General features: G+C 36.1%; 1 protein-coding gene across 5 annotated transcripts in view; it reads right to left on the reverse strand.

Moving 5' to 3' along the window:
* The window catches only part of KIAA0825 (KIAA0825 ortholog), a 396,110-nt gene that overhangs the window by 345,934 nt on the left and 23,947 nt on the right, over nt 1–26,229 (reverse strand). For all 5 annotated transcript variants that reach the window (XM_045498038.1, XM_045498057.1, XM_045498048.1 and 2 more), the window contains one exon: nt 2,326–2,457. In XM_045498038.1, the coding sequence (XP_045353994.1) occupies nt 2,326–2,456 (131 nt within the window). In that variant the 5' untranslated portion in view covers nt 2,457. The remainder of the gene's footprint in view (nt 1–2,325; nt 2,458–26,229) is intronic.

Below are 26,229 nucleotides of genomic sequence, written 5' to 3' on the forward strand. Positions count from 1 at the left end.
TTTTACTTCTGAGCATGATTTCTTATTGACCAGGTAGGGCAGGAAATTAACTACAGATGGTATAGCAAATAAAAACGAAGCATTCTATAACAAAAGCATCAGAGTTCAGTGATTTGTTTTATTTTGAAAAAGCCTAAATGCTATTATGAAAAAAGGTTACCTTTTAAAAATTATTTAAAATTTGTTTCAATATAACCATCTCTGGAATTTAGATAAATTACTTACAAATATATTTAAGCTAATACTATTTTCATTTATAAGTTTCTTTGGGTTAAAAACTGTGCCATAAAATATCCAAATATATAATATATAAATTACATAATATGTAATTATACTAAAGTTTAACACATTTATTTTATATTTATATACAAATTATAATACACACTCTATAGTATGGTTAAATCATACATATATGCTATCTTTAAAAAAACTATACATAAACACATACACATATGTATGTGTGTATGCATATATATATATATATACACATATAGATGTATGTATATACGTATATATGTATATATATTGTAAGGGCAATGCAAATTAAAAATAAAAGGCTTAATTCTCTCTGTTGAAAATAAGAGAATGGATTTCCCTCTCTTCCTTTTACTTATTTATCTTTGAAATTTATAATTTTAAGTATTTTTTCATCTCTTTGAAATATATCCCTTAGAAGACTAGATTAGATTTTTTGTCAGCTTTCTCAACCAGGACTATCTCAAGAACCTGGAAGCCATCTTTTCCAAATGCAAACACCAAGTGCAATGGCTCCTGGCTCCAGTTCCTGATGAAGGGAAAGGACTAATTTCAGTGGTTGCTTTGTTCCAATCTGCAAAATCACTCTGTCCTAAAGATATGAGAAGTGTGTTTGTCTTCAGGATAAAGACAATTAGCTAACGAAGGTATCCTCTAACACAGGTAAAATTAGGATGAACTATGCGTGAAAAAATATGCTGCCATGCCAAATCCTCTACGTGAGGACTAGCTACTGTTTATCTTGAAAACATGTTTGTTGTGGATTGTATCTACCAGGTTATATGAAGGGGTGCGATGCCCAGCTCTGACTTGCCAATCTCTTAGCAGACAGCCTGTGATATGCAACGCATTCTGGTTTAACGCCTGTTGAATAACAGAAGTGTTTTTATTCTCTTCCGCCTTTGTAGAGGGAATGTCTGGGATGGGAGATTTTGGTTTTAATTATAATTCCCCCAAAATATGCTTTCTTCTGAATTTAAGTTATTTATGCCCTTTGTTATGACAAAAAATAGACTGCATTCTTATATAAAACATGAAAAAAAATCATAGATAGGAACATTTCACTTGCTTGGTTCGGTTTCTTGGACAATTCAATATTAACTATACCTTAAATTTTAAAAAAGGAAATACTATGTCTCATTCTATATTAGAAATTTGTACTGTGGTTTGCATATTTATAACCTACATGAGGTGAATTATTAGAACCTTTGACCAAAAGGATCCAAATAGGTGAACTGATTCTAGGACCCAAAACACATATAAAGACAGTCTCTTCCATCAAATGGCAAACTGCTTAACTGTCCCATTACTCCTAATGTTTGGTAGCACTAACTTTTGGAGTAGGTGATAAAGATTAATCTTGCAGAGCAACTCTCTATGGAGTCTCTGGCCTTCCACGTGGGAAGGTGACTTATAATGACAAATGTTACATAAAAATAATACATTTTTTTTTGGTCTCTTTCAACAACTCAAGCAATGCATGGCCTTATACTACCATTTTAATACTGTAATTTTAAATTTTTAATTTCTGTGCTTATCTATCAAGTGAAGCTGCTTAACTCTAAACATATTAATGAAAATCCAGGTCATCAATATTGGCAAACTCTAAGAAAACATTAGTAGAAATTCAATAAACTTTAATTTACCTACTTGAAGGCAGTGCCTAAATTTTTGAGTCACATTTGCTTAAAAAAGTTTTTTTAAATTTATTTTTGAGAGAGTGTTGCACGTGTGGGGAAAGGCAGAGACAGGGAAACAGAGGTTAGTAGGCGGGCTCCACAGTGATAGCAGAGAGCCTGATGTGGGACTCGAACCTCATGAACCACGAGATCATGACCTGAGCCAAAGACGGACGGACGCTTAAAGGACTGAGCCACCCAGGAATCCCTTGAGTCTTAAACTACTAATGTTAAATTCTAGGGAAGAGGGTTTAATCAATTTTTTTCAGGAAAATTAATAATATGAAAACCTAAAATGATCTAAGAGTAGAAAAAACTAAAATTAGACCAGGTAAAGTTTGTGTAAATGAAACATGAAACCAACTAGTTTTAAATAATTAACAATATTTACCTTGTAGCATTTTGTTCTATCTTTTCATCAATGTCACTGAAGATCTGCTTAAACTCCAAGTCTCCAGGAAGTGAATTTAACAAACAATGTAGGTCAAAAGAAGTATGGGAGTATTTATCTCCCCAATCCATTCTGTGGAATAAGAATAAAAAGCATGTCACATCTTCAAAAATAAAGAAAAAAAAAAAAAAACACCTCAAGTTGTGATCCTAAACCAAAAATAATAATTCTCATTTATAGGTAAAATGAAATACAGCAGTAAGAAAACTAGGGTATTGTTAAACTAGGTATAGAGTGCTTTGTTATTTAATTTGCATGAGATGTGACCTGATTTTCACACTTCTCTATGGTTTGAAAGCTGAACAAAACCGCACCCCTCAGAGAGTACTGAAGCATCCGGCTGCTTCTCACTGTAACCAAGAGCTGCAAAGGCGATCCCAAACCACATAGACCACTGTGAACAAGGGTGGCGGCAACAAGAATTCAACACCTTCCCTCCACCTTTGTCAACACACTGACCTGGAAATTGTAACTTCCAAATTTCAAAGTGTCATCCCATAACCCTTGTTTATATGTGAAGAAGGCAGAATTTTCCTTGAATTCCTCTATCACCTCTGTCAACCTAAGTACTTATAACTAAAACTTACATATTCTACTCTTCCTAGAGAGACATGCATTTTCCCACTATCGAATCATTCATTCAGTCAGTGCATATATATTCTTGAATGTTTGATATGTAAAAGGCACTGCTGTGGAAGCTGGGGATACAATTGCAACAAGTCAAAGTCTCTGCCCTCATGGAGTTTTTATCTCATTTAAGAACACATAAGCAGGTATACTTTATAAAAGATCACATGGTGAGAAGTGCTGTGAATACAAGAAAGCGGGGCAATGGAACAGACTAAAAATGATGGAGATGGGGTAGAATGTGATCTATTTTATTTAGGGATATGTTATTTTTGGATATAAAGTAGTGCTTATAAAGTACATAATGATTAACGGTATAAATGAAATGAGAAATTTAAATGATAAGAAATATACACGGAATAAATATTAACAAGAAAAAGGATTGGGGAATGTGGTTTTATTTCAGATAAACCCCAAATACTTGACAAATTGTCTAAAAAGTTTTGCAGAGGCTACAACACTAATGGACTTCCTCATCTTTAGTTATTTAATTGCAACAAATTCAGCTAATTCATTATCCAAAACAAAAAGGCTGAATTTCACACAGGCATCATCTGGAGCTTCAATGAGGTAGTCTTGGGATAAAGCTTTTATTTTTTGCACAGGTTTTATTTTAAAAGGGAAACATCCAACTAAAACATTTTAATATAAAAGTCGGTGGCATCACAAGGTTTGTCATTTGTAAACTCAATTAGTCCCAATACAGAATAATCACAGAAATGTCATTCTAAAATACATAAATTCTCATGTATTTAGATCCTCTTTTTAAAATATTTTGCAGTAAAAGGTATAGAACACCATATATTCACCAGAAATTATATATCTTTAGGGTACCAAAACCTCAGTTTTTCCATATAAGCAGAGTCTGAGATCTTCTTACCTCCCTAGTCATTTCTAAATCCAATGGCCAATATTACTAATAATGAATTCAGCTTCTGTATTTGCATGTTTTTGGATCATTTTGGGTAGTTCAACTCTTCAGATGATGACTCATTCAAAAACTGTTGCAAGAAAATAAAATTTCGCTTTTGCAGTGAAAAAATTTGATCGGCTGAGGGTCTGTAGAAAGCTCAAACTTAGTAAATACTTTGGAACTAGCTTCTCTAACAGAACCAGTTATATATCAATACTCTGCTAAGACTTGTCTTATCAATACTAGAAAGTCTCATAAGCTCAGATTCTACATATTTAAAACATAAGAAAATAGGCATAGAGATCAGTTTAAATATAACAGCAAAATAGCAATACGACTTGTTATATATCTACTGTGTACAAACATATATATCATCTTCCTTAATTCTCATAATTCTACAAAATAATTATTACCCTCATTTATAAGGGAAGGAACCTGGGCCCAGAGACATTAACTAATATGTCCATGTAGCAGCTACTTACTGTTAGAAGTAGAATTTGAACTGGATCTATTTGGTTCTAAATTTTAAGACTGCCTCGTCTCTTGAGAAATGAATCACTTACTGCATACAGAGTAGTTTTGCAGAAATATTTTTTTTATCATTTTTATTTATTTTTGAGACAGAGAGACAGAGCATGAACGGGGTAGTGTCAGAGAGAGAGGAAGGCACAGAATCTGAAACAAGCTCCAGGCTCTGAGCTGTTAGCACAGAGCCCGACTCTGGGATCGAACTCAAGGACCACGAGATCACGACCTGAGCTGAAGTCGAACGCTCAACCGACTGAGCCACTCCGTCGCCCCAGAAATATTTTTTTAAAGATTATATATTTTTGAGAGAGACTGTGTGTGCACACACATGCATGAGCAGAAGGGAAGAGAGAGAGGGAGAGAGAGAATCCCGAGCAGGCTCGGCATTGTTAGCACACAGCCGAATGCGGACATCAGTCTCACAAACCCTGAGATCATGACCTGAGCTGGAACAAAGAGTGGGATGTTTAACCAGCTGAGCCGCCCAGGCACCCCATAGTTTTGTGGAAATATTAACCAATATGCTAAAATGGTTATCCCTGGGGGCGCCTGGGTGGCTCAGTCGGTTAAGCATCCGACTTCGGCTGGGGTGATGATCTCGCGGTTCGTGAGTTCAAGCCCCGCGTCAGGCTCTGTGCTGATGGCTCAGAGCCTGGAGCATGTTTCGGATTCTGTGTCTCCCTCTCTCTCTGACCCTCCCCCGTTCATGCTCTGTCTCTCTCTGTCTCAAAAACAAATAAACGTTAAAAACATTTTTTTTAAATAAAAAAATAAATAAATAAAATAAAATGGCTATCCCTGGATATTTTGACTACTGTTGATATTTATTTTCTTTATACTTAGCATTTTCCTATATTTTTGCAGTGAGTACTTTTATACACGTTAAAAAGCAAAATTCAACCAAGTGAATGTGAAGATCTAATTGGCTTTGCTAAACTATTCATGAGTCAGGCAACACTTTATCTAGCAAAAAGAGAGGCACTCCCGGGAGGTGTGAAAAATTAAGGGTTTTTATAGAGGAGTGTGGGGACATAAGAATTATTAACAAAAGCAGTGTGTTGTTCCAGACAAGGCTGTTTTCTAGGGGAAAAAGTATGAGGTCTTATCATGCAGAATACCTCATCTTTCTCTAGAGGATAGAGAGGACTCAAGTGGCAGACTTATTGGCATTGATGGAAAGGAAAATTTCCTGAATAACTAGGTAAGGCCATATTTCTGGTGGAAGGTGAAAATGCAATTAGATTGGATATTAAGCTCCAGTTTGGGAACTTGGTCTGAGCGACACCTTTTTGGGCCTGTGTTTTTCCTTTTTGTTGAAACATATATAATGAAGACAAATACTTTAAAAAGAAATTATGCCTGCTCTCATGGAGCTTTTGATCTTACATTTTGTCTTCATTTGAAACCTCTTCGAACCTTAACATCTCTCTTGCCAATTTGAATTCATCATTACTCTCAAAATCAAATTCAAAACTTACATAATCCCTAAATATCTCTTGACTACCATTTCACTAAACTTTTTGTATTATTTTGTGGTATTTGTGCTTGCAAATGCTGTTAAAGGAAAATGTGCTGTTCTGTGCTATGTTGGTATTAAATGTATGTTATGTCTTTCATTGAAATGGAGTAAAACAACAATGGGCTGAAACATGTTGAGCATTTAGATGGGGTTGGTGACATCATTTTGAAGGATTCCCGATACAGAGTTGTGTGATTTTTCTCTATCTAACCTCAGTAGATAAGTTAATCAATAAATACAAATAATACATTAAAGAAGTGCCACTTGGTAACAACAGGGTACCAGAATGATGATGGTTCAGAATTTTCATGTGACCACCATATATCTATGATGCTTCTGTATTTAAGATATGGTTCCATGGTCATGAAAGACAAGAGAAGCAAGAATGACATTTATAGGTAAAGAGAGAGCAAGGATAAGAGAGAAAACTTGATTGGCAAAATAGAACAAACAGGATGAGAAAATTAACCTGAACAAATAGAGATGCACAGGACCAACAGAAGAAATAAATTAAAAAGGGAGAGTAGCCTGTGTAAGTGATGCTACAAAGTGTGAATTTAAAGGTTTTCTCAATGAAATGGCAGTGATCCCTGCAGGAATGTGGTGACAAAAAAGGACTGAATGGGCATGAGCACAGACACCAGACCTCCCATGTCCTTTCAAGCACTCTGCATGTCCACCGTGTGACACTGTGCCGGGGCATCATGAGGGTATCATGAAAGGGAGAATGACAGTCTCTCCTCTAAAGGAGCAGAGACAGTTAAAACATAAGACAATAAACAAGGGAGCCAGTAGAAAGAACACTCTATTCTCTAAGTAAGACATAACTAAGTAGGACCTCAACAACAAAAAAGTGAATTATTAAGGGACTAATGTAACTTGACAAATACCTCAGTGGTATTTCAGAAACATAGACCAACCTTTAAAAAATTTAGGGGGGAGGGGCACCTGGGTGGCTCAGCTGGGTGAGCATCCAACTCTTGATTTTGGCTCAGGTCATGATCTCCCAGTTTGTGAGTTTGAGTCCCACATTGGGGTCTGTGCTGACAGTGCAGAACCTCCTTGGGATTCTCTCTCTCTCCCTTTCTCTCTCTCTGCCCTGAGCCCACTCACTTGTGCTCTCTCTCTCTCAAAATAAATTTTAAAAAATTTAAAAAATTATAGGTGGAAAAAGGAAGAGACTGTGAAGCTGTGTAGCTTAACCTAATCCAAGATCAATCAAAAATGGGAGCTGAAACTTTTTAAAGTATGCTTTCTTTTTGAAATTGTCATTCCACAGTACTATTTTTAAATATTCATTCTCCTGTAATGTTTCTGATCATTTTTGGCATAAGATTAAAAAACCAGTGCTTAATATTTCAAACAAGTATTAACAGCCAATCTAATATTAATTATTGCCTTTTAAAAATGAGTAATGTTTGAAGAATTATATCTGAGCCAAACATCTGTAGATCAAGTTTCAGCCATAGGCAAATTATAGCAGTTGAGCTATAAATTCCTAAGAACAGTGACTACAATAAAATATGTACATATTATAAGCATAGCCAGAAAACATTAAAATAAAGCAATAAAAAAAATCAAACCTCATGTGATCAAAAGAAAGTCCACGAAAGTAATTTCGGAATCTTGTCTTTTACCATATTTTAAAACAATACTTTCTAACCTAGGGTCTCTTTTTCATTAAACACATATGATTAGAATCCTCATTTTGTCCTTTTTTTTTTTGTTTCTTCAAGAATAAAAATCCAGAGTGTCATTTTTTTTTGTGTAACCAAACAAATGCATGTTTTCTCATGCATACATTTTTCTCAACTATACACTTTTAAAAAAGTGAAAAAAGAAAACCCAACCAGTGGGAAGAAATCTACACTGAAAATGAGTTAGTAAAGCAGAAACTGTAGGACCATGTGATTTCTCCTCTGTGGAAAAGCCCGGTGAGGAAGGTCAGATGCCTGAGATTCTCAGCCCAAACTGTGGACTTAATGTGTCTACCACCTCTACTTTACCTGAAGTCCTACTGTCTAGCCTAAAAAAAACACTTTTAATCAGCATGGTAAGGAAATGTTTTCATTAATTAAAAATTTATGTTCCACATTTAATTAAACAAATTTTAAAATGTTACACTATACTAAAACACATTTAACTCTAAACACCATTGAATCAAAGAATCAGTAGGTTTGAGTTCAGATCCTCATTCTGTTAATGACTTTGAGTAAGACACTTGATCTCTCAAGAGGGAGAGCTCACATTCCTCATTTATAACATGAGATGGATGGATTTATTAGGCTCTGAGATTTCCTCTGGCTATAAATTTGTTGTATTCTTTAAGGAACGGAAGGAGTAGGACATATTTCTAATTCCCCCCCCACCCACCCATTAACTCTTCCAATGGAGTACTTTATTCATTAATACCATCATTTTTCTTATATCATGCACTCAAAGCCATTTTAAATGATTTCCTTTGCCCTTTCCCAGGACTGTTACATGAAAGGCTTATGCAGAATCTGGGGCATCTGGGTGGCTCGGTTTGTTGAGCTGCTGGCTCTTGATTTCGGCTCAGGTCATGACCCCAGGGTCATGGGATTGAGCACCTCATCAGGCTCTGCGCTGAGCATGGAACCCACTTAAGATTCTCTCCCTCTTAATATGCTCTCCCTCTTCCCCACTTGTGCTCTCTTGCTCACTCTCTCTAAAAAAAGAAAAAGAAAAGAAAAAGCTTATGTGGAATCTATAGTTGAGCAAGAAATAATATGAGAAAAGAGGAAACGTGAGGCAGCAAGATACTCTTTCATGGTAATAGGTAGATACCCAGTACTAATGTTTTACCCACCACCCCCTAGCTTCCTAAAACATACTAAGAAACAGCGAGTGCATGTTTCTGGGCTTCTCTGACTTGGCACACTCTTCACTCAACAAAAGATGTGTGAGATCAACTGACCTTGGACATTATGCCTCCACAAGGAACAGGGTGACATACCTTCACAGACATCATGTGTCCCTAACCTATTATTCTTTGTATTCTTTATATTCTTTGTATTATTTGTTGTATTGCTGGTTCAGGTTGAGTTGTTGGTTTAATAAAAGTAGCAGAGTGAAAATAAACTTTGACTAGGTCAATTTTTTTTTTTTTTAAAGTAGGCTCCATGTGGGTCCTGAACTCAAGACCCCAAGATCAAGAACAGAGCTGAGATCAAGAGTCAGATGCCCAACCGACTGAGCCACCCAGGTGCCCCCAGGTCATCTTTCTTAAATTCTGACCAGCCTTTTATTCCAGTTTGGCTCATTTTTACTTCTCCATCCATATCTAGTCACAAAGTAGTTCTCTGGATCATTCACAAAGTCTTGCCAATATTATATAATGCAAAATTTAACTTTCAATAAATCTTGAAAATTTTATGTAGTTCAGTAAATTCATTCATTAAGACATGGATTAAAAGTATGATGGCTGAATAGTTATTTTTATGATAATTACAGCTAACTTTTATATAGCATTATATGGGCCATGCATTGTTCTAAGTATTTTATATATATGAACTCATTTAATCCTTACCATGATTCTATGGGTCAGGTATTATTATAATCTCCATATTAAAGATATAGAAATTGAGGCACAGAGAGGTTTGTGAGTTGCCCAAGATCCCTTACATATGAAGGGGCAAAGCTGGGATTCAGAGTCCTTAATCACAATGCTATAAACTGCCTCTCTGTGTAGACTTCTACTTAAAAGAAAAAAAAAAATTACTATTTTACATCTTATATGTATTGACTTATTTACTGCCATATGTATTTGACAGCTATCCCTAAAATCACTATAAATTTCCAAAAATAAATTTTTTAAGGCTAGATCTTCCCCTTATGATATTTCAAAGTCACTAGAAATTTATTTCTTTTCATCAATTACTGGAAGTTGAAATTTTAATGTTTTAGCCTCTCCAAAGATTGAGAGACAACTAGGATGGATCTCAATTTGTTGATAGTCATTTAAGATTCCTTATGCATGAAACTCTTACATTAGGAAATACAGAACTTGATATTCTATTCCATTTATTTTCTCAACTCTCATCTATGTATTAGGACTTCCACCACAGACTGCTATAGTTTCTATTAATAATTGTGGAAATTCTGATTATTATAATTAAATGCATGAGAATATTAATATACATCCAATAAATACACATAGTAACATGCTATGGCTATTAAAATCCGCCTTGATAAAATATAAAATACTTCATTGTAACTCCTCTATTAGTAATTTAAATATGTGCATGTATGAAGCAGAAATTGACAGGATCAGTCAGAATACACTATTGTAGCTTGACAAGCAAACAGAATTAACTGTCATATGTTTTACTCACCAAATCTGACATCGCTTTCTTTATTTTTCAATGTATTTCTCTTTGTAGAAAATATTTTCATTTTAATAACTCTATAATCTTCAATATGCAATCCTAGCCATCTCTTGCTTTAACACAACGGTGAAACCCAGATAATGTGAAATTTTAATCTCCACATTCTTTTATAACTTAGCACTCATGCATTTCACAGGACTTAAGAATTATAAAATTTTATATTTTTAGATTAGACCTAAATACAATAACAAATCATAGGGTTAAGGATTAACTAATGAAATTTCAAGCACAGTAAAAGCTTTATTAATTTGGAAAGTAGTACATCTGCATTAGTAGAAAGTTTAAGTTATGGTATACTTTTAAAAAGGCAATTGTATTATCTCTCAACTAGGAATAACAAACATTGCTTATAAAATGCGTCAATTACATTTTTAAGGAATTTTCTTTTAATAACTAGGTGAGAATGATTTAAACTTAGTATGCACTTTCTATCTAAATTGGTGCTTCTAAAGAACGTAGGTCTTTTTTATTTTTTTTTAGGTCTATTTATTTATGTATTTTTGAGAGAGAAAGAGAGCAGGGGATGGGATAAAGAGGGAGAGAGAGAATCCTAAGCAGGGTCTGCACTGGCAGTGATGAATCCAACACAGGGCTGAAACTCACGAATTGTGAGATCATGACCTGAGCCAAAACCAAGAGTTGGAGGCTCAACAGACTGAGCACCCAGGCACCCCTAAAGGATGTAGGTCTTACAGTATGTTCCAAGGGTTTTAGAATTTCTCCTAAAATGCTGTTAATAGTGTTAATTAGCAATTCATATTAATGTGATATTGTTCTCCTAAATTTTGGAATATTATTAACCTAACGTTAATTTCATGAATAACTCTATCTACTGAAATACCCTGTTATGTCTTCTAGGACTTTGCTCCATCAGTTATCATTAACTAGTCCTGTACCATCAATATCCCTTTCAGCTGACTATAAACATGTTCCACTTTCTTGCTTTGTAGAAACAAAACCTTCCCTAGGGCCCCCTTCCATTCATAGCCCAACTTCAGCAAACAGCGTCCATAATCCCTAATCTTTTATCTCATCTCTCATTTTGCTTCTCAACTCAGAGCAATCTGATTTCTGTCTCTGTCCTTACACTGAAAGTGACTAAATATTTTTCAATTTCTATCATACTTAATCTCTGCACTAGTTTGGTACTGACAGCTACTCCTTCTGTAAGAGAGGAGAAGTTGTCTCCTCTCTTGTCAATCTTCCAAAGTACAAGTACTAGTACAAAGTACTAGTTCTTTCCTTGCCTCTTACACGTGTATTCACAGGCTCCCAGTAGGAGTCCCCAAATTAGGTAGCCAACCAGCTAAAATTTCTTTTTTTAAGCTAACAGACAATATATGGATAGGAAATGGTGGTCAATTTCTATGCTAGCATACCCAGCTTTCCTGGCCATAACTATCTGATCCAAGCTAGATATCTGACCCAAACTGAACCATCAGATGCAAATAAATTCTGAAAGTTGGAATGAAGGCAGGAATAGGGAACTACTTGGAGGTACACCATCCAAGTTAAATCCAGCCTCCCAAGTGAAGGTGCATAGATTTTTTTGGCTGAGGCCCTAGAATTGCCTAGTTTCTGTCCTTCTGGGACTGAAAGTTCATAAAGATTGTTTTTTTGGGTTTGTTTTGGTTTGGTTCTGTCAGATATACACAATAAATTTTCTCCCTGTTCTACTGAGAAACAGCCACTATTTTTTTTCTTTGCTTCAATTAACCAGACTATTTTATTAAACTAATAAACATATTTATTGGCTCCTCTCTCATCTTTGGCATTAAACACTGATATTCACCACAAGGTTTTCTCTAGAATTTACTTCTCATTTTAATTACTTCCCTATGCATTCTTCATTCAAAGCTATTGCTTCTTTTTATGTAATTTTACCAGATTAAAGTATTTTAATTTTTAAAAATTTTATTTTTATTCACTGGATTTCATTCTCCTTGGATCGTAAAAAAAATCTATTCCTATTAGTTCTCATGTTGTAGTCTTCCCAAATATCCTTATTCCCCTTGCCTGACTCAGAAAGGGAAATATAGAAAATTTTCCTCCCTTTCCCTTTCAATCCATTTCAATCCTTATTCTATACTTTTTTTTTTATTGAGTAACCTCATGCATCTATTATCTCTATGCTGAAAATTTAAAGTCTGTATCTCTAAACCTAGTTTGTCCAACAAAACCCCAAAAACTATTCCAAACACTTACTTGGCAATTCAACATTGCTGGTTCAAAGGTCCCTTAAACTCAACATGTCCAAAATATAATTCAAAATCTTTTCCTTACACTGCCTTCTCTTCCTAGATTACAGGGTCACTATCTACCTAATATCATTCCTTTTTCTTGCCCTATTAACTTAAATCAGGTGTCAGTAAACTAGAGCACAATCTGTTTTTTCTTTGACCAGCCAACTATGAATGGTTTTTACATTTCTCAAGAGTTGTAAAAATAAAAACAAACAAAAAGGATATGCTACAGTGGCCACATGTAGTCCATAAATGCCAAAATATTTACTATCTGGCCTTTAACAGAAAAAGTTTGCTAAACTCTGCCTTAAATGGTCACTAAATTCTTTGACCTTTTTTCCCCCTAATATAGTAAATGGTAACCAAATGCTCTCAAATTTGACTTCTCCCTCTATGTGCTTCCAGTGTCCTACCTATGGCATTATTTATTGCTGAAAAAAACAGAAAAACCTCCTATCTGGCCTCCAAGATTCACATCTTGTGCCTTCATAAGAAATATATATTTGGTCATTGCTCCTTGTCTCCCCTAGTTCCTTCCTCACTTTGTCCTATGCATCTCTTCCATGTGGCCATTCCTGAGTTGTAGCCTTTCTAAAAATATTGTAACCAGAACTGCAGCATTTTACTAAGTTCTGTGTGTCAGTCTAATGACCTATTGAACCTGAAGAGGGGACTGTGGGAACCCTCAAATTTGTATTCAGCAGGGTGGAAGTAGACATCCCCTGGAGAGGTGTCACTTGATGTTCTCACATAAAGTGGGGACAGCCTTGCGGGACTGAGCCATTAACTTTGTGGGGTTTGTGTTAACCCCAGACAGTGTCAGAATTGAATTAAACTGAATTGTAGGACACTGAGTTGGGTTCCAACTTGCATATTGGCATTCAACTTATTGTTTTAAAAACCAAATCATGGGTGCCTGGGTGGCGCAGTCGGTTAAACGTCCGACTTCAGCCAGGTCACGATCTCGTGGTCCGTGAGTTCGAGCCCCGCATCGGGCTCTGGGCTGATGGCTCAGAGCCTGGAGCCTGTTTCCGATTCTGTGTCTCCCTCTCTCTCTGCCCCTCCCCCGTTCATGCTCTGTCTCTCTCCGTCCCAAAAAATAAATAAATAAACGTTGAAAAAAAAATTTAAAAACCAAATCAGACAATTCATTACCGTGCTTAAATACCACTGTATGTTTTGTACAATGCATAAGACAACCCAGGCTTTTTATCTTCTTTTATATATATAGTTCTTCATATTTAATTATATTTTTCTACCATAACTGTCCTTGATTAACAAGTTGAAATAGCCTCCTGGCTATAAACTCCCTCTGCTAAGGATATTTGCAGAAGAAATCATATTTATGGAACACATTTACTTCATCAATGTATATAATATTGTTTATAGGCCACATATAATTATAACATTTATTATCGTCAAACAAAGAAAATTGTGGCTTAAATCATTTTTTAAATGCTTTTTAACAACTTAAACCATTTTTTAAAAATTGTGAAGAGGTAAGAAAATATACTTGTGAAAAATCAGGATTTAACATTTAAGCTATCAAATAAAATTTAAATGTGGTAACTTAAAACCCTTTCCAGTTTCCATTTATGAAAAAAAGGAAATTAGATAAAAAGTGTCTCTAAGGACGCTTCTAGTTTTAAACTTCTATTATTTTAGTCATGTGATCTATTTCTCTAATATTTAATCTTCTGTTTTATTGCCTTTGCAGAATATGTTTTAATTCTATAGTACAATACAAGTATAATTTGTTGTTGGTTAAAGCGGATTCATATGAAATGACCTGAAAATCTATTTAAAAAGCAATCAGTGAAAGTACATATAGGATTTCTTCATGTTAAATCTGAGAATCCATCACTATACTCGCTTTTTACTTTATTTGCTGCTTAACATATCTCAACAGTGAATCTATCATATCAACATAGTCATCATGATCCAAGCTGCAAATAATAGAGAGTGTCAGTGTCAATTTTGCTTTCTCACACTTGCTTCCCTTCACTTCATCTGATTTTAATAATCCCTGTCAAACCACAAACAGTCCAAATTACCTTCATGACACAGAAGCTTTCAAGGAGCAGACAGAATCTCAACTTTCATTTAGCAACTACAAAAGAAAGCTGTCCAGCTGGACAAATATTATTTCCACACTTGACAATCTCTACAGTTGAGCATGCATTTTAATTTTAACTAAACCTGCCAGGAGTTTGATATGAGCTTCTTGTTTTGTGTAGATTGACTCACGGGATTATCAGACCAATGATTGTAATTGTGATGAAAGAACCTAGCATTTTTCTACTAAAAGATAAATCATATATCAAAGCTAATGGACCACAATGAACACATAAGACATATGTGAAGGCATACCTTATAGGAGGAAAACTACTTAAATTAGGTGTTTTAATCACTAACTTAAGTCTAAACATAAGAATACATTCTTTTTATTATTTTTTTTTTTAAGTAGGCTCCATATCCAATTTAGGGCTTGAACTCACAACCCTGAGATTAAGCGTCACATGCTCTACCGATTGATATAGCCAGATGTCCCCAGAATACATTTTTGATATAATTTTTAAAAGAAAATGCTAGGAAGTAAAAATAAAATGTAAAAAAAGTTAAAATTTTATTCATGGATATTATTGACAAACAGATTCTAAGAGTGAAATCAAAAGAGATTTTTTTTGGGCTGATTCAATGAATAGTCAAATTTCTAGGAGAGGTCTATGCATCAAATTATTTAATAAAACTAATGTTCTTGACAAGACATTAAAAAAAGTCCACTCTACACTGAGGCCTGCACAGGTCCCAACCTATCTGTGGTTTGGGGTTCATAACTGCCTCGTAAAGCAAAGCAGAGGGTTTGTCTTCTGGGAAGACAAAGTCGTGTTCTCCTCTGAAAAAGCCTCCTATATGGTTGGCTTTGGCATCCATCCCTAGGGAGACAGGGATTGGGACTTCATGAGTCTGGGTTTTCAGCTGAGGCAGGAAGAGAATACAGTGCTCATAACCAGAAAATTTAGAGTCGGGTGTAGTCACAGAAGTGGATTCCTTAACAATAAAATAATAATAAAAATAATAATAATATTTTTTAAAGTCCACTCTATACTAATCAATGTGCCCCTGTACAAAGTAAAACTCTGAAAAAAAGTTATAGTAAAAAGAAAGAATAATACTAAGTTTGTAGAAAAGTATTAGAATAAAAGTTACAGTGTAAAACTATACTAAAGAGCATTATACCTTGGAAGTTTAATTTATTGAATTTGAATCTGAAAGTTCCAAATGATAAGATATTCCTTGGACCATTTTCTGTCTAAGCTAGGCCTAAATTCCTCCTACAGTTATTAGAACCTCACAATTGCCAGATATCAAGTCTTCCCTCCAACCTGTTACACTTGGCATTAATCTTGGGTTCTCCCTTCTCCATAGGCCAAACCATTGCCTATTGGAGCCCTGTTCCTTTCCCAGTGCTATGCTGGACACCACAGCTGTGTCCTTTACTCATTTTCTTAATCTTCCTCTTGGTCAAATTAATTTCTATCCATGTCCTCTGCTACAACCTGTGTTTTGGAGCACCTGCTCTACCTATCCGACTTCATACTGGATAACTCCCTTGGATGTCCCACAGATACCTTAAACTCAACATGTCCCCAGACCATCTTATTATCTTCCCTCCGAAGTTTCCTTCTTCTCTTGAGGTCCCTATGATAGTTAACAGCCCCACTATCAACTCAGGTACTCATGTCTGTGAGTGGGAGTCATCTTACACATTCTACCATTTTCTCATTAATCTCATAGACAAATGATCAGTCTTCTCTTATATCTCCTACCCATCCATATCCTATTGTACCTGAATAGGTTCAAACTTCATCATTTCCCTCTAACTCATTCTCTATCCTCCCAAGAGAATGGTTTTTGTAAAACAGACATAGGAATCGTTTATAGCAAGGTTTTAAGTCCACGTGACTGGGAGAAAAATCATACTCTTAAGAGACAGAAAAATCAGAAGAACTTGTTAATTTGTAGAGGGAAATTTGGCAAGGAGGTGGGTCACCCAAACCAGGTCTTTTTTAGAATAAAAAAGGTACTGAAAATAATTAAAATTAGATAATTTTTCAAATGTTGATTATTACCAATTAAATGGTCTTACTTTATCGGTGGACCTACATTCTACATTAATAATTATATTCAAACACTACTTTCAAAAATTACATGCTTTCAGGATACCTTGGTGGCTCATTCACTTAAGCATTCACCTTCAGCTCAGGTCATGATCTCACGGTTCCTGAATTCAAGCTCCACATAGGGCTCTGCGCTGATAGTGCAGAGCCTGCTTGGGATTCTCTCTCTCTCCCTCTCTCTGCTCCTACCACACTGACTCTCGCTCTCTCTTTCAAAATAAATAAATAAACTTAAAAAAACACATGCTTTCTAAAGAATTCTTGTATCTGTGATTAACGTAAAAAGTTTATGTTATTTGAATATTTAAAAAATATACATGATTCATTTCCATATACTTTAAATAATTTCTTAGCTATATCTGTCTCTCACAGATACTTTTCTGAGAAAAGTATTTTTTATGATTATATATTTTTTATATTTTTCTAAACTGCATTTTAGGGTTGGTAAATTGTAAATTGTTGATACCTGTATAGTCTCCCTCAGATGTTAAGTTACTTAGTAAATTTATTAAGTTCACAGCAAATTTTACTAAATGGAAAATATCCTCAGTTTGAATTTTTATTAATAAAATATATTAATACTTAGCCTAAATGTTCTTAAAGGTAGTGGTTTGGGCTCTTTGTATATATTTTTTTTCCTCCATGGAGACTATGATCAATAAACAAAACTCAAATACATATAAATTAAATTTCTGAAATTAAAAAAACCTCATCACATGTTTATGATTAGTTTCAATGTTTTTCTAAACTTAGATGCTGCAGGCTTTCTCAGTTCAACTTTACTCTGAGCTAGAATATCAATTTATCCAATTAAAAATATAAACTCCATCAAAAGATGTTTCTTATTAGTCTGCATATTTCAAAACACAATTATGGAATTTCACAATTAAATCTTGTAGACCATTTGAGTTCTCATCATTTAATTTGTTCAGTCTTCCCTTTAATTTCATAGGGATACATTTCATGGTCTTCCTATTTATTTGTGAGCGTTGGTTTCAATTCAATTCCCTAAATGCATCATATAAAATTGATTTTTTTTTTTGCCTACCATTTGTTGAACACTCTGATTAAAGATTTCATATAGATTTTAAAGAAAATGAAACAAAAAATTTAGAGGGTAATGTTACAAGGGTATTTAATACCATGATAAGCACTTAAAGTCAATTTCCAAAATACTGAAATTCTTCAAAGTTTCGAATATTTCCAAATCCAAAAATAAAAAGTGTATACTGCCATGCTTAAGTTATTTTTATTTTCTTCAGCAGTCTAATCATAAAAAGTTAAGGCTGGTTATCTTGTGTATAAACATATTTGTCTTTTTGACAACCACATCTCCTATTTAGATAGGTAAATTTGCAGAGTACTTGGGGTATAATTATGAGTTACCATGGCATCACAACATATTCCAAGTATAGGTTCTCTTCATAGGTTTTATATTTATTTAAATTTGTTATGGTGTTGTGTTCTACTACAACATATTTTTAATATCACTAAGACCAAAAAATTTTATCATGTTGCAGTTTGGAATTCAATTTATAGTAGGATCCACAATAATGCCAAGTATTTCACTGTTTAGAGAATGAACGTCTAAATGCTTTACTTTTGGGGCACCTGGGAGGTTCAGTCGGTTAAGCCTCTGACTCTTGGTTCGGCACAGGTCATGTAATATGGATGGTGAGATCAAGCCCCGTGTCAGGCTCTGTGCTAACAGTGTGGAGCCTGCTTGGGATTCTCTCTCTCCTTTCCTCTCTGCCCCTTCCCAGCTCTCTCTCTCTCTCCTTAAAAATAAATATTTTTTTGGCACAAAAACAGACACATAGACCAATGGAATAGAATAGAAACCCCAGAACTAGACCCACAAACATATGGCCAACTCATCTTTGACAAAGCAGGAAAGAACATCCAATGGAAAAAAGACAGTCTCTTTAACAAATGGTGCTGGGAGAACTGGACAGCAACATGCAGAAGGTTGAAACTAGACCACTTTCTCACACCATTCACAAAAATAAACTCAAAATGGATAAAGGACCTGAATGTGAGACAGGAAACCATCAAAACCCTAGAGGAGAAAGCAGGAAAAGACCTCTCTGACCTCAGCCGTAGCAATCTCTTACTCGACACATCCCCAAAGGCAAGGGAATTAAAAGCAAAAATCAATTACTGGGACCTTATGAAGATAAAAAGCTTCTGCACAGCAAAGGAAACAACCAACAAAACTAAAAGGCAACCAACGGAATGGGAAAAGATATTTGCAAATGACATATCGGATAAAGGGCTAGTATCCAAAATCTATAAAGAGCTCACCAAACTCCACACCAGAAAAACAAATAATCCAGTGAAGAAATGGGCAGAAAACATGAATAGACACTTCTCTAAAGAAGACATCCGGATGGCCAACAGGCACATGAAAAGATGCTCAATGTCACTCCTCATCAGGGAAATACAAATCAAAACCACACTCAGATATCACCTCACGCCAGTCAGAGTGGCCAAAATGAACAAATCAGGAGACTATAGATGCTGGAGAGGATGTGGAGAAACGGGAACCCTCTTGCACTGTTGGTGGGAATGCAAATTGGTGCAGCCACTCTGGAAAACAGTGTGGAGGTTCCTCAGAAAATTAAAAATAGACCTACCCTATGACCCAGCAATAGCACTGCTAGGAATTTACCCAAGGGATACAGGAGTACTGATGCATAGGGGCACTTGTACCCCAATGTTTATAGCAGCACTCTCAACGATAGCCAAATTGTGGAAAGAGCCTAAATGTCCATCAACTGATGAATGGATAAAGAAATTGTGGTTTATATACACAATGGAGTACTACGTGGCAATGAGAAAGAATGAAATATGGCCTTTTGTAGCAACGTGGATGGAACTGGAGAGTGTGATGCTAAGTGAAATAAGCCATACAGAGAAAGACAGATACCATATGGTTTCACTCTTATGTGGATCCTGAGAAACTTAACAGAAACCCATGGGGGAGGGGAAGGAAAAAAAAAAAAAAAGAGGTTAGAGTGGGAGAGAGCCAAAGCATAAGAGACTCTTAAAAACTGAGAACAAACTGAGGGTTGATGGGGGGTGGGAGGGAGGGGAGGGTGGGTGATGGGTATTGAGGAGGGCACCTTTTGGGATGAGCACTGGGTGTTGTATGGAAACCATTTTGACAATAAATTTCACATATTGAAAAAAAAATAAATACATACATACATATTTTTTAAAAATAAACTACAATAAATAGGTAAAAAATAAATGCTCTACTTTAATTTCATGAATTAGACATGAAACTTGAACCATTATTGGAATTAATTAATCTTTTATTAGAAATATCCAATGATACTGATTTAAAATTTGCATTATTTAACTGTTGATAAGGTTCTATTAACGGAGCCAACGCATTAATAGTTATTGATTCACCTTTCTTATACGAACAAGAAGACCTGTAACTGAAAATGAGAGAAGTTAACTTAGAAGAACCACTTGATCTAAATAAAAAGTAAAGTTTCACAGAGTGGCACACAAATGTACCTTCTGCAGGTGAGTTATTAAATGTAGCATTTTCAGGCACAATCTTAAAATATGACTGTGCAATAGATGTTGCTGATTCATCAGCAGAAGCATGTGTTCTTATTTTCATGTGATCAGTGATGTCATCATAGCCCCCATAGTTTGAGTTACACATTATTTCAACTCCATAAGTTAAACAAAATTCCGTGCTGTTAAATGTTCACTGCTGTGTGTGTGTGTGTGTGTGTGTGTGTGTGTGTGCGCATGCACATGCATGTTGTGTTTGAAATCAATGCCACCAAAAGGGTTATTACAAAATAAAAATGTGTTACTCAACAATAAAAGTAGTTGTAGATTTATGATACATGATAAAAAACTTGTGGCAATAGATTTCAGGCTGCATTCACTCTACTGGCGAGACTGAACAAAAGCTGGCAAATGTTGTGCAACCCATGGGCAAGGGCATGGGCTGAGCACCAAGTGGCTGACATATCAAGTGTCCAGCAGAAGGAGCAGCATCAAATACTTCTGCCACCACCACCACCCAAAGCCTGAAAAAGTTAGCTGTACCTAACTGCTCATGCCAGAGCACATTCATTTTATCAGCAAGCACCCTCATGTTACCCTTGAAAAAGGTGTGTTAAGCTATTATTACTTCCAGAAAGGATGTGGAAAAGGGAAATGGGAGATTGCCAACTTAACCATATGGTAAAGTGAGAATTTCGTTTAGTACACTGGAATCTCACATATGAGATTATGTCAGATTGTAGAAATACAAAATATAGGTCTACCTAAACCTAAGCTGGTTTACATGCAACTATTAAATAATACTTTATTCAAAAATGAAAAATCGGAGACAAATGCTAAACCAGATGAAATACTAGGACAAAAGGCATAAATTGAGACTATCTTGGGCAAACTCGATATATGATATGTTATCATTATGTAATATTTTAAATAAAAATATCACAAGTAAAAGAACTTATGTACATATAAAAATGATAAAAAAGAACTTATGTACATATAAAAAATGCTCTATGGGGCGCCTGGGTGGCGCAGTCGGTTAAGCGTCCGACTTCAGCCAGGTCACGATCTCGTGGTCCGTGAGTTCGAGCCCCGCGTCAGGCTCTGGGCTGATGGCTCAGAGCCTGGAGCCTGTTTCGGATTCTGTGTCTCCCTCTCTCTCTGCCCCTCCCCCGTTCATGCTCTGTCTCTCTCTGTCCCCAAAATAAATAAACGTTGAAAAAAAAAATTTAAAAAAAATGCTCTGTATGGCATGACATACAAAGATTCCAAAGAGCTGCATTATTTCATTAAAAAAATAGTAAGTTGTAGAACTACATATATAGCATGATATAGTTAAAATGCTTTTGAAAAAAACAAATCATCCCAAAATATCACGAACGATAGTCAACAAGCTAGTAACAGTGCTAATCTATGGGCAATGGAACTAAAATGGGACAGGGAAAAAAGAAATTTTTACTCTTAGTAACTTCCTTTATCTATCTGAACTTATAATGAGCATGTCTTAATTCTGACACAAAAAGCAAAAACAAATTTGGGGCACTGGGGTGGCTCAGTCAGCTAAGCGTCTGACTCTTGATTTCAGCTCAGATCACGATCTCATGGTTTGGTTCAAGACATGGAGCCCTACATCGGGTACCTGCACTGACAGCATGCAGCCTGCTAGGGATTCTCTCTCTGCCCCTCTCCCCAACTCCCACACACATTCTCTCTCTCTCTCTCAAAATAAATAAATTTGAAAAAAAATGGAAAAAATTTTTAAATACAAAAAATACTGCATTAGCTAATTTATTATCAACTGAATGGTTCAAGTAACAAATGACCTAGAATCCTGCAGTGGGAAGTTCCTTCGAGGCAGATGGAGATAGAGAAGTCAAGCCACCAAGAAAAAGTAAGATAAAGGCATTTCCTGAAGGTGGGAGCCCAGTGATCTTCTAAAATCTACAGCCTCCCAGGCTCCACAGTTGAAGACATTTAATCTCTCACCATATGTAGGTTGAAGCCTTCTCCTAATCTGGAATGATCCAACAACTAGTGAAGAGAGGACATAAGAAGCCTTAGCCAGACAGTTAACTTGAGAAGTAAATAATGAGTTTGTCTCCTGCTCATTTCTATTCTCTTCCAGAACCTAAACTCTTCTTAATAACTTGCTTATTACCAATATATAATTAGGTCCCCATGTTTTGTTCTGTCTTGTTTTGTTTTTGAGAGAGTGCATGTGCGTGGACGTATGCATGAGTGGGGAAGGGGCAGAGAGACAGAGAATCCTAAATAGGCTCTATGCCCACCTCGCGGTGGAGTTGGGGGGAGGGTGAGGTCTTTTGCAACACCATTAGATCAGGACCTGAGCCAAAATCAAGAGCCACTTAACCAACTGAGCCACCCAGGTGCCCTGAGGTTCCCATCTTGAGGTTTCTTTGTATGTACTAGGACACACTCCTAAACCCCAGCCACAACTACCTGCTCCGGATTCATGAACCACCACCAAGAGGGGCCCCTGGTAATTAAAGTGATTAGAACATCCCTAGAGCATAAATGGGACTGTTCGGGCAAGACAGAGCAGAAAACTCACAGATGAAAATAGTGAAAAATAAAAACAAACAGGTATGGGGCACCTGACTCGCTTAGTCAGTAGAGCATGTAACTCTTGATCTCAAGGTCATGAGTTCAAGCCCCATGTTGGGCCTAGAACGTACTTAGAAAAAAAAAAAAATTGAAAAGGTATGCTAAGGTTTTTTTTCCTCTAGAAGGAAAATATTTGGGCTTTATTTTGTAAATCCTATACAAAATAGGGAGTCAGAATGTTTTTGTTTTTTCTTGTGTTTTTTTCTTTTTCTTTGTTTTTTTTTTTTTTTTTTTTTTTTTTTTGTGTGTGTTTTACTAAGGCAGTACCTAACTAATGTTGTATAAATATTTTTCAGTGTTAAGATGAGAGAACAGAGGCAGGAAGAACAATTAAGATAGTGAATTAACCCACATGAAGGTGATGATGAATAGGAAGAGGATGATGGGCCATGAGAAAAGGAAAGATGGTTTTTGAAATGACTTTCCAGAGTATAAAACTTGGGTTGCTGAATGAGGCAGGCAAGTATAGCTGAGAGAAAACCAGGCAGGTGTCACATGTCCCAGGTACATGTGTCACATGTCCCAAGCTTGGATTTTAGACCCAAGTCATTAGAGAAACCAAACAGGACAATATGAAAATTATAAAGGCACCATAAGAGATAGGAGATGTGTGGATGTGTCATTAGAAGCTAGCAAAGAGTGAAAGCCAAGGTGTGGGTATTCCTGGGCAATAAAACTCAGGGCAGGAAAAAACTAATTGTAAAAAGATGGGCATCGTTCAACGTCGCTCATCAGGGAAATACAAATCAAAACCACACTCAGATATCACCTCACACCAGTCAGAGTGGCCAAAATGAACAAATCAGGAGACTATAGATGCTGGAGAGGATGTGGAGAGACGGGAACCCTCTTGCACTGTTGGTGGGAATGCAAACTGGTGCAGCCGCTCTGGAAAGCAGTGTGGAGGTTCCTCAAAAAATTAAAAATAGACCTACCCTATGACCCAGCAATAGCACTGCTAGGAATTTACCCAAGGGATACAGGAGTACTGATGCATAGGGGCACTTGTACCCCAACGTTTATAGCAGCACTCTCAACAATAGCCAAATTGTGGAAAGAGCCTAAATGTCCATCAACTGATGAATGGATAAAGAAATTGTGGTTTATATACACAATGGAGTACTACGTGGCAATGAGAAAAAATGAAATATGGCCTTTTGTAGCAACATGGATGGAACTGGAGAGTGTGATGCTAAGTGAAATAAGCCATACAGAGAAAGACAGATACCATATGGTTTCACTCTTATGTGGATCCTGAGAAACTTAACAGAAACCCATGGGGGAGGGGAAGGAAAAAAAAAAAAAAAAAAGAGGTTAGAGTGGGAGAGAGCCAAAGCATAAGAGACTCTTAAAAACTGAGAACAAACTGAGGGTTGATGGGGGGTGGGAGGGAGGGGAGCGTGGGTGATGGGTATTGAGGAGGGCACCTTTTGGGATGAGCACTGGGTGTTGTATGGAAACCAATTTGACAATAAATTTCATATATTAAAAAAAAAAAAAAGATGGGCATCAAACAGAGCAGGGCATGCTTGCTGTCAAGGGCTCTTACAGCCTTGCTGAAGGCGGTTATAGATACCATCTAGTGCATGTCCATGCTAGCCTTTGAGGAGCTAGCTGAGGGGTGGGTCACTACCATGGTCACCCATACGTTTTCTACTGGTTGGGGCATAAGGATAGACAAACGAGAAGGATCTAAATTATTACAAAGGAAATTCTGAAACTTTAATCTGGATGAAGTTATGAATAGATATAAAATATAGGAGGTAAATGGTGATAAGAAGACACGGCAAATGTACTTTTACACAGATGATTTTGAGCATATTATACAAATGGAAATGTCCAGTGTAGAGATGGAGGCGATATATGAGGTGAATGCATGAGAAAACATATCATTAACAATGTCACACTGAAGTCTGGAATACCAAGACTCAGACAGTATCTTAAAAAAATTTTGGATTATGATTCACAGGTTAAAAAGTACTTGTGTGCTCTCTCTAAAATAAGTGCATTGCAAACTCATGTGTATGTGTGCACATACTCATCTTAAACATAGGTTTCATGAAACACTACTGATCCTTAATTCTTGCTTTGATTTCTATTCTCTATTCTACTCCTTTTTCTTTCTTCATTTTTATTTATTTTTTAATGCACCCACAGCCTCTAGAATGATTTAAGCACCTGCATTTTGGCTCAAAGATTTTTAGATTAAAGAGAGACCTTGGGGATGTCTCGGTGGCTCAATCAGTTAGACATCTACCTCTTAATTTCAGCTCAGGTCTTGAGGTTCATGGGATGGAGCCTCACTTTGGGCTCCGGGCTGACAATGCAGAGCTTGCTTGGGATTCACTCTCTCCCTCTCTCTCTGCCCCTCCCCCACTCTTGGGTGGGCTCTCAGTGCTGGTGTTCTTTCTCTCTCAAGATAAACTTTTTTTTTTTTTTTTTAAAGAGACCTTTGTGATCATTTTGTAGAACCATCCATAAAGACATGACTAATCAATCCAGAGGAGATGTTTTTTTGAGAAAGGGTAAAAAAGAAAAAAAAGCAGAAAATTGAGGACTGGCATGGGACCACTAACAGGGAGTAGAAGAGAACCAAGAAGATAAAGAAAACGGAAAAAAATAGCATCAAATTTGTGTCCTTGACTCTATTGTAGTGTTTCTCAAAGTGTAGTCCAAGACTAATTGAAGCAGAATTACCCCAGCAACTGTTAAAAATTCAAATACCTGGGTCTCATCCCAGGCCTTAGTGAATTAAACTCTCTAGGTATGGGTCTTGACATTGGCAATTTAAGTTTCCCAGGGCATTCTTTTCACCAACTATTTTTATCTCAGTGCCTTTCACAAGTCAGCTTTCAAAATGTTACTTTCCAGGAACATGCAATCTCACTTCACATATTAGACACATTCTTGAAAAGTTAAGGGAGTACTTGCACACTAAACCATTACTCCCCCAGAGACTATCATGATTAATTTCAGAATTATGTTTCCCCAAAGGAAACAAAGAAGCTTCTGGAGTCTTCAGCCTTTAAACATTCTTTTTTCTTTTTTTAAATTTTATTTATTTATTTTTTTCAGAGACAGAGAGAGAATCTTAAGCAGGCCCCACACTCATCTGAACAGAGCCCGATGTGGCTCCATCCCACAATGCTGAGATCATGAACTGAGCCAAAAACAACAGTCAGATGCTGAACAGACTGAGCCAACCAGGCACCTCAAATATTCTTTATCCACTTAATTTTTCCTCTATTACTTATGCAAGTAGTTGGCC

Source organism: Leopardus geoffroyi, chromosome A1 (genome assembly GCF_018350155.1).
Source record: "Leopardus geoffroyi isolate Oge1 chromosome A1, O.geoffroyi_Oge1_pat1.0, whole genome shotgun sequence".
Taxonomy (NCBI): Eukaryota; Metazoa; Chordata; class Mammalia; order Carnivora; family Felidae; genus Leopardus; species Leopardus geoffroyi.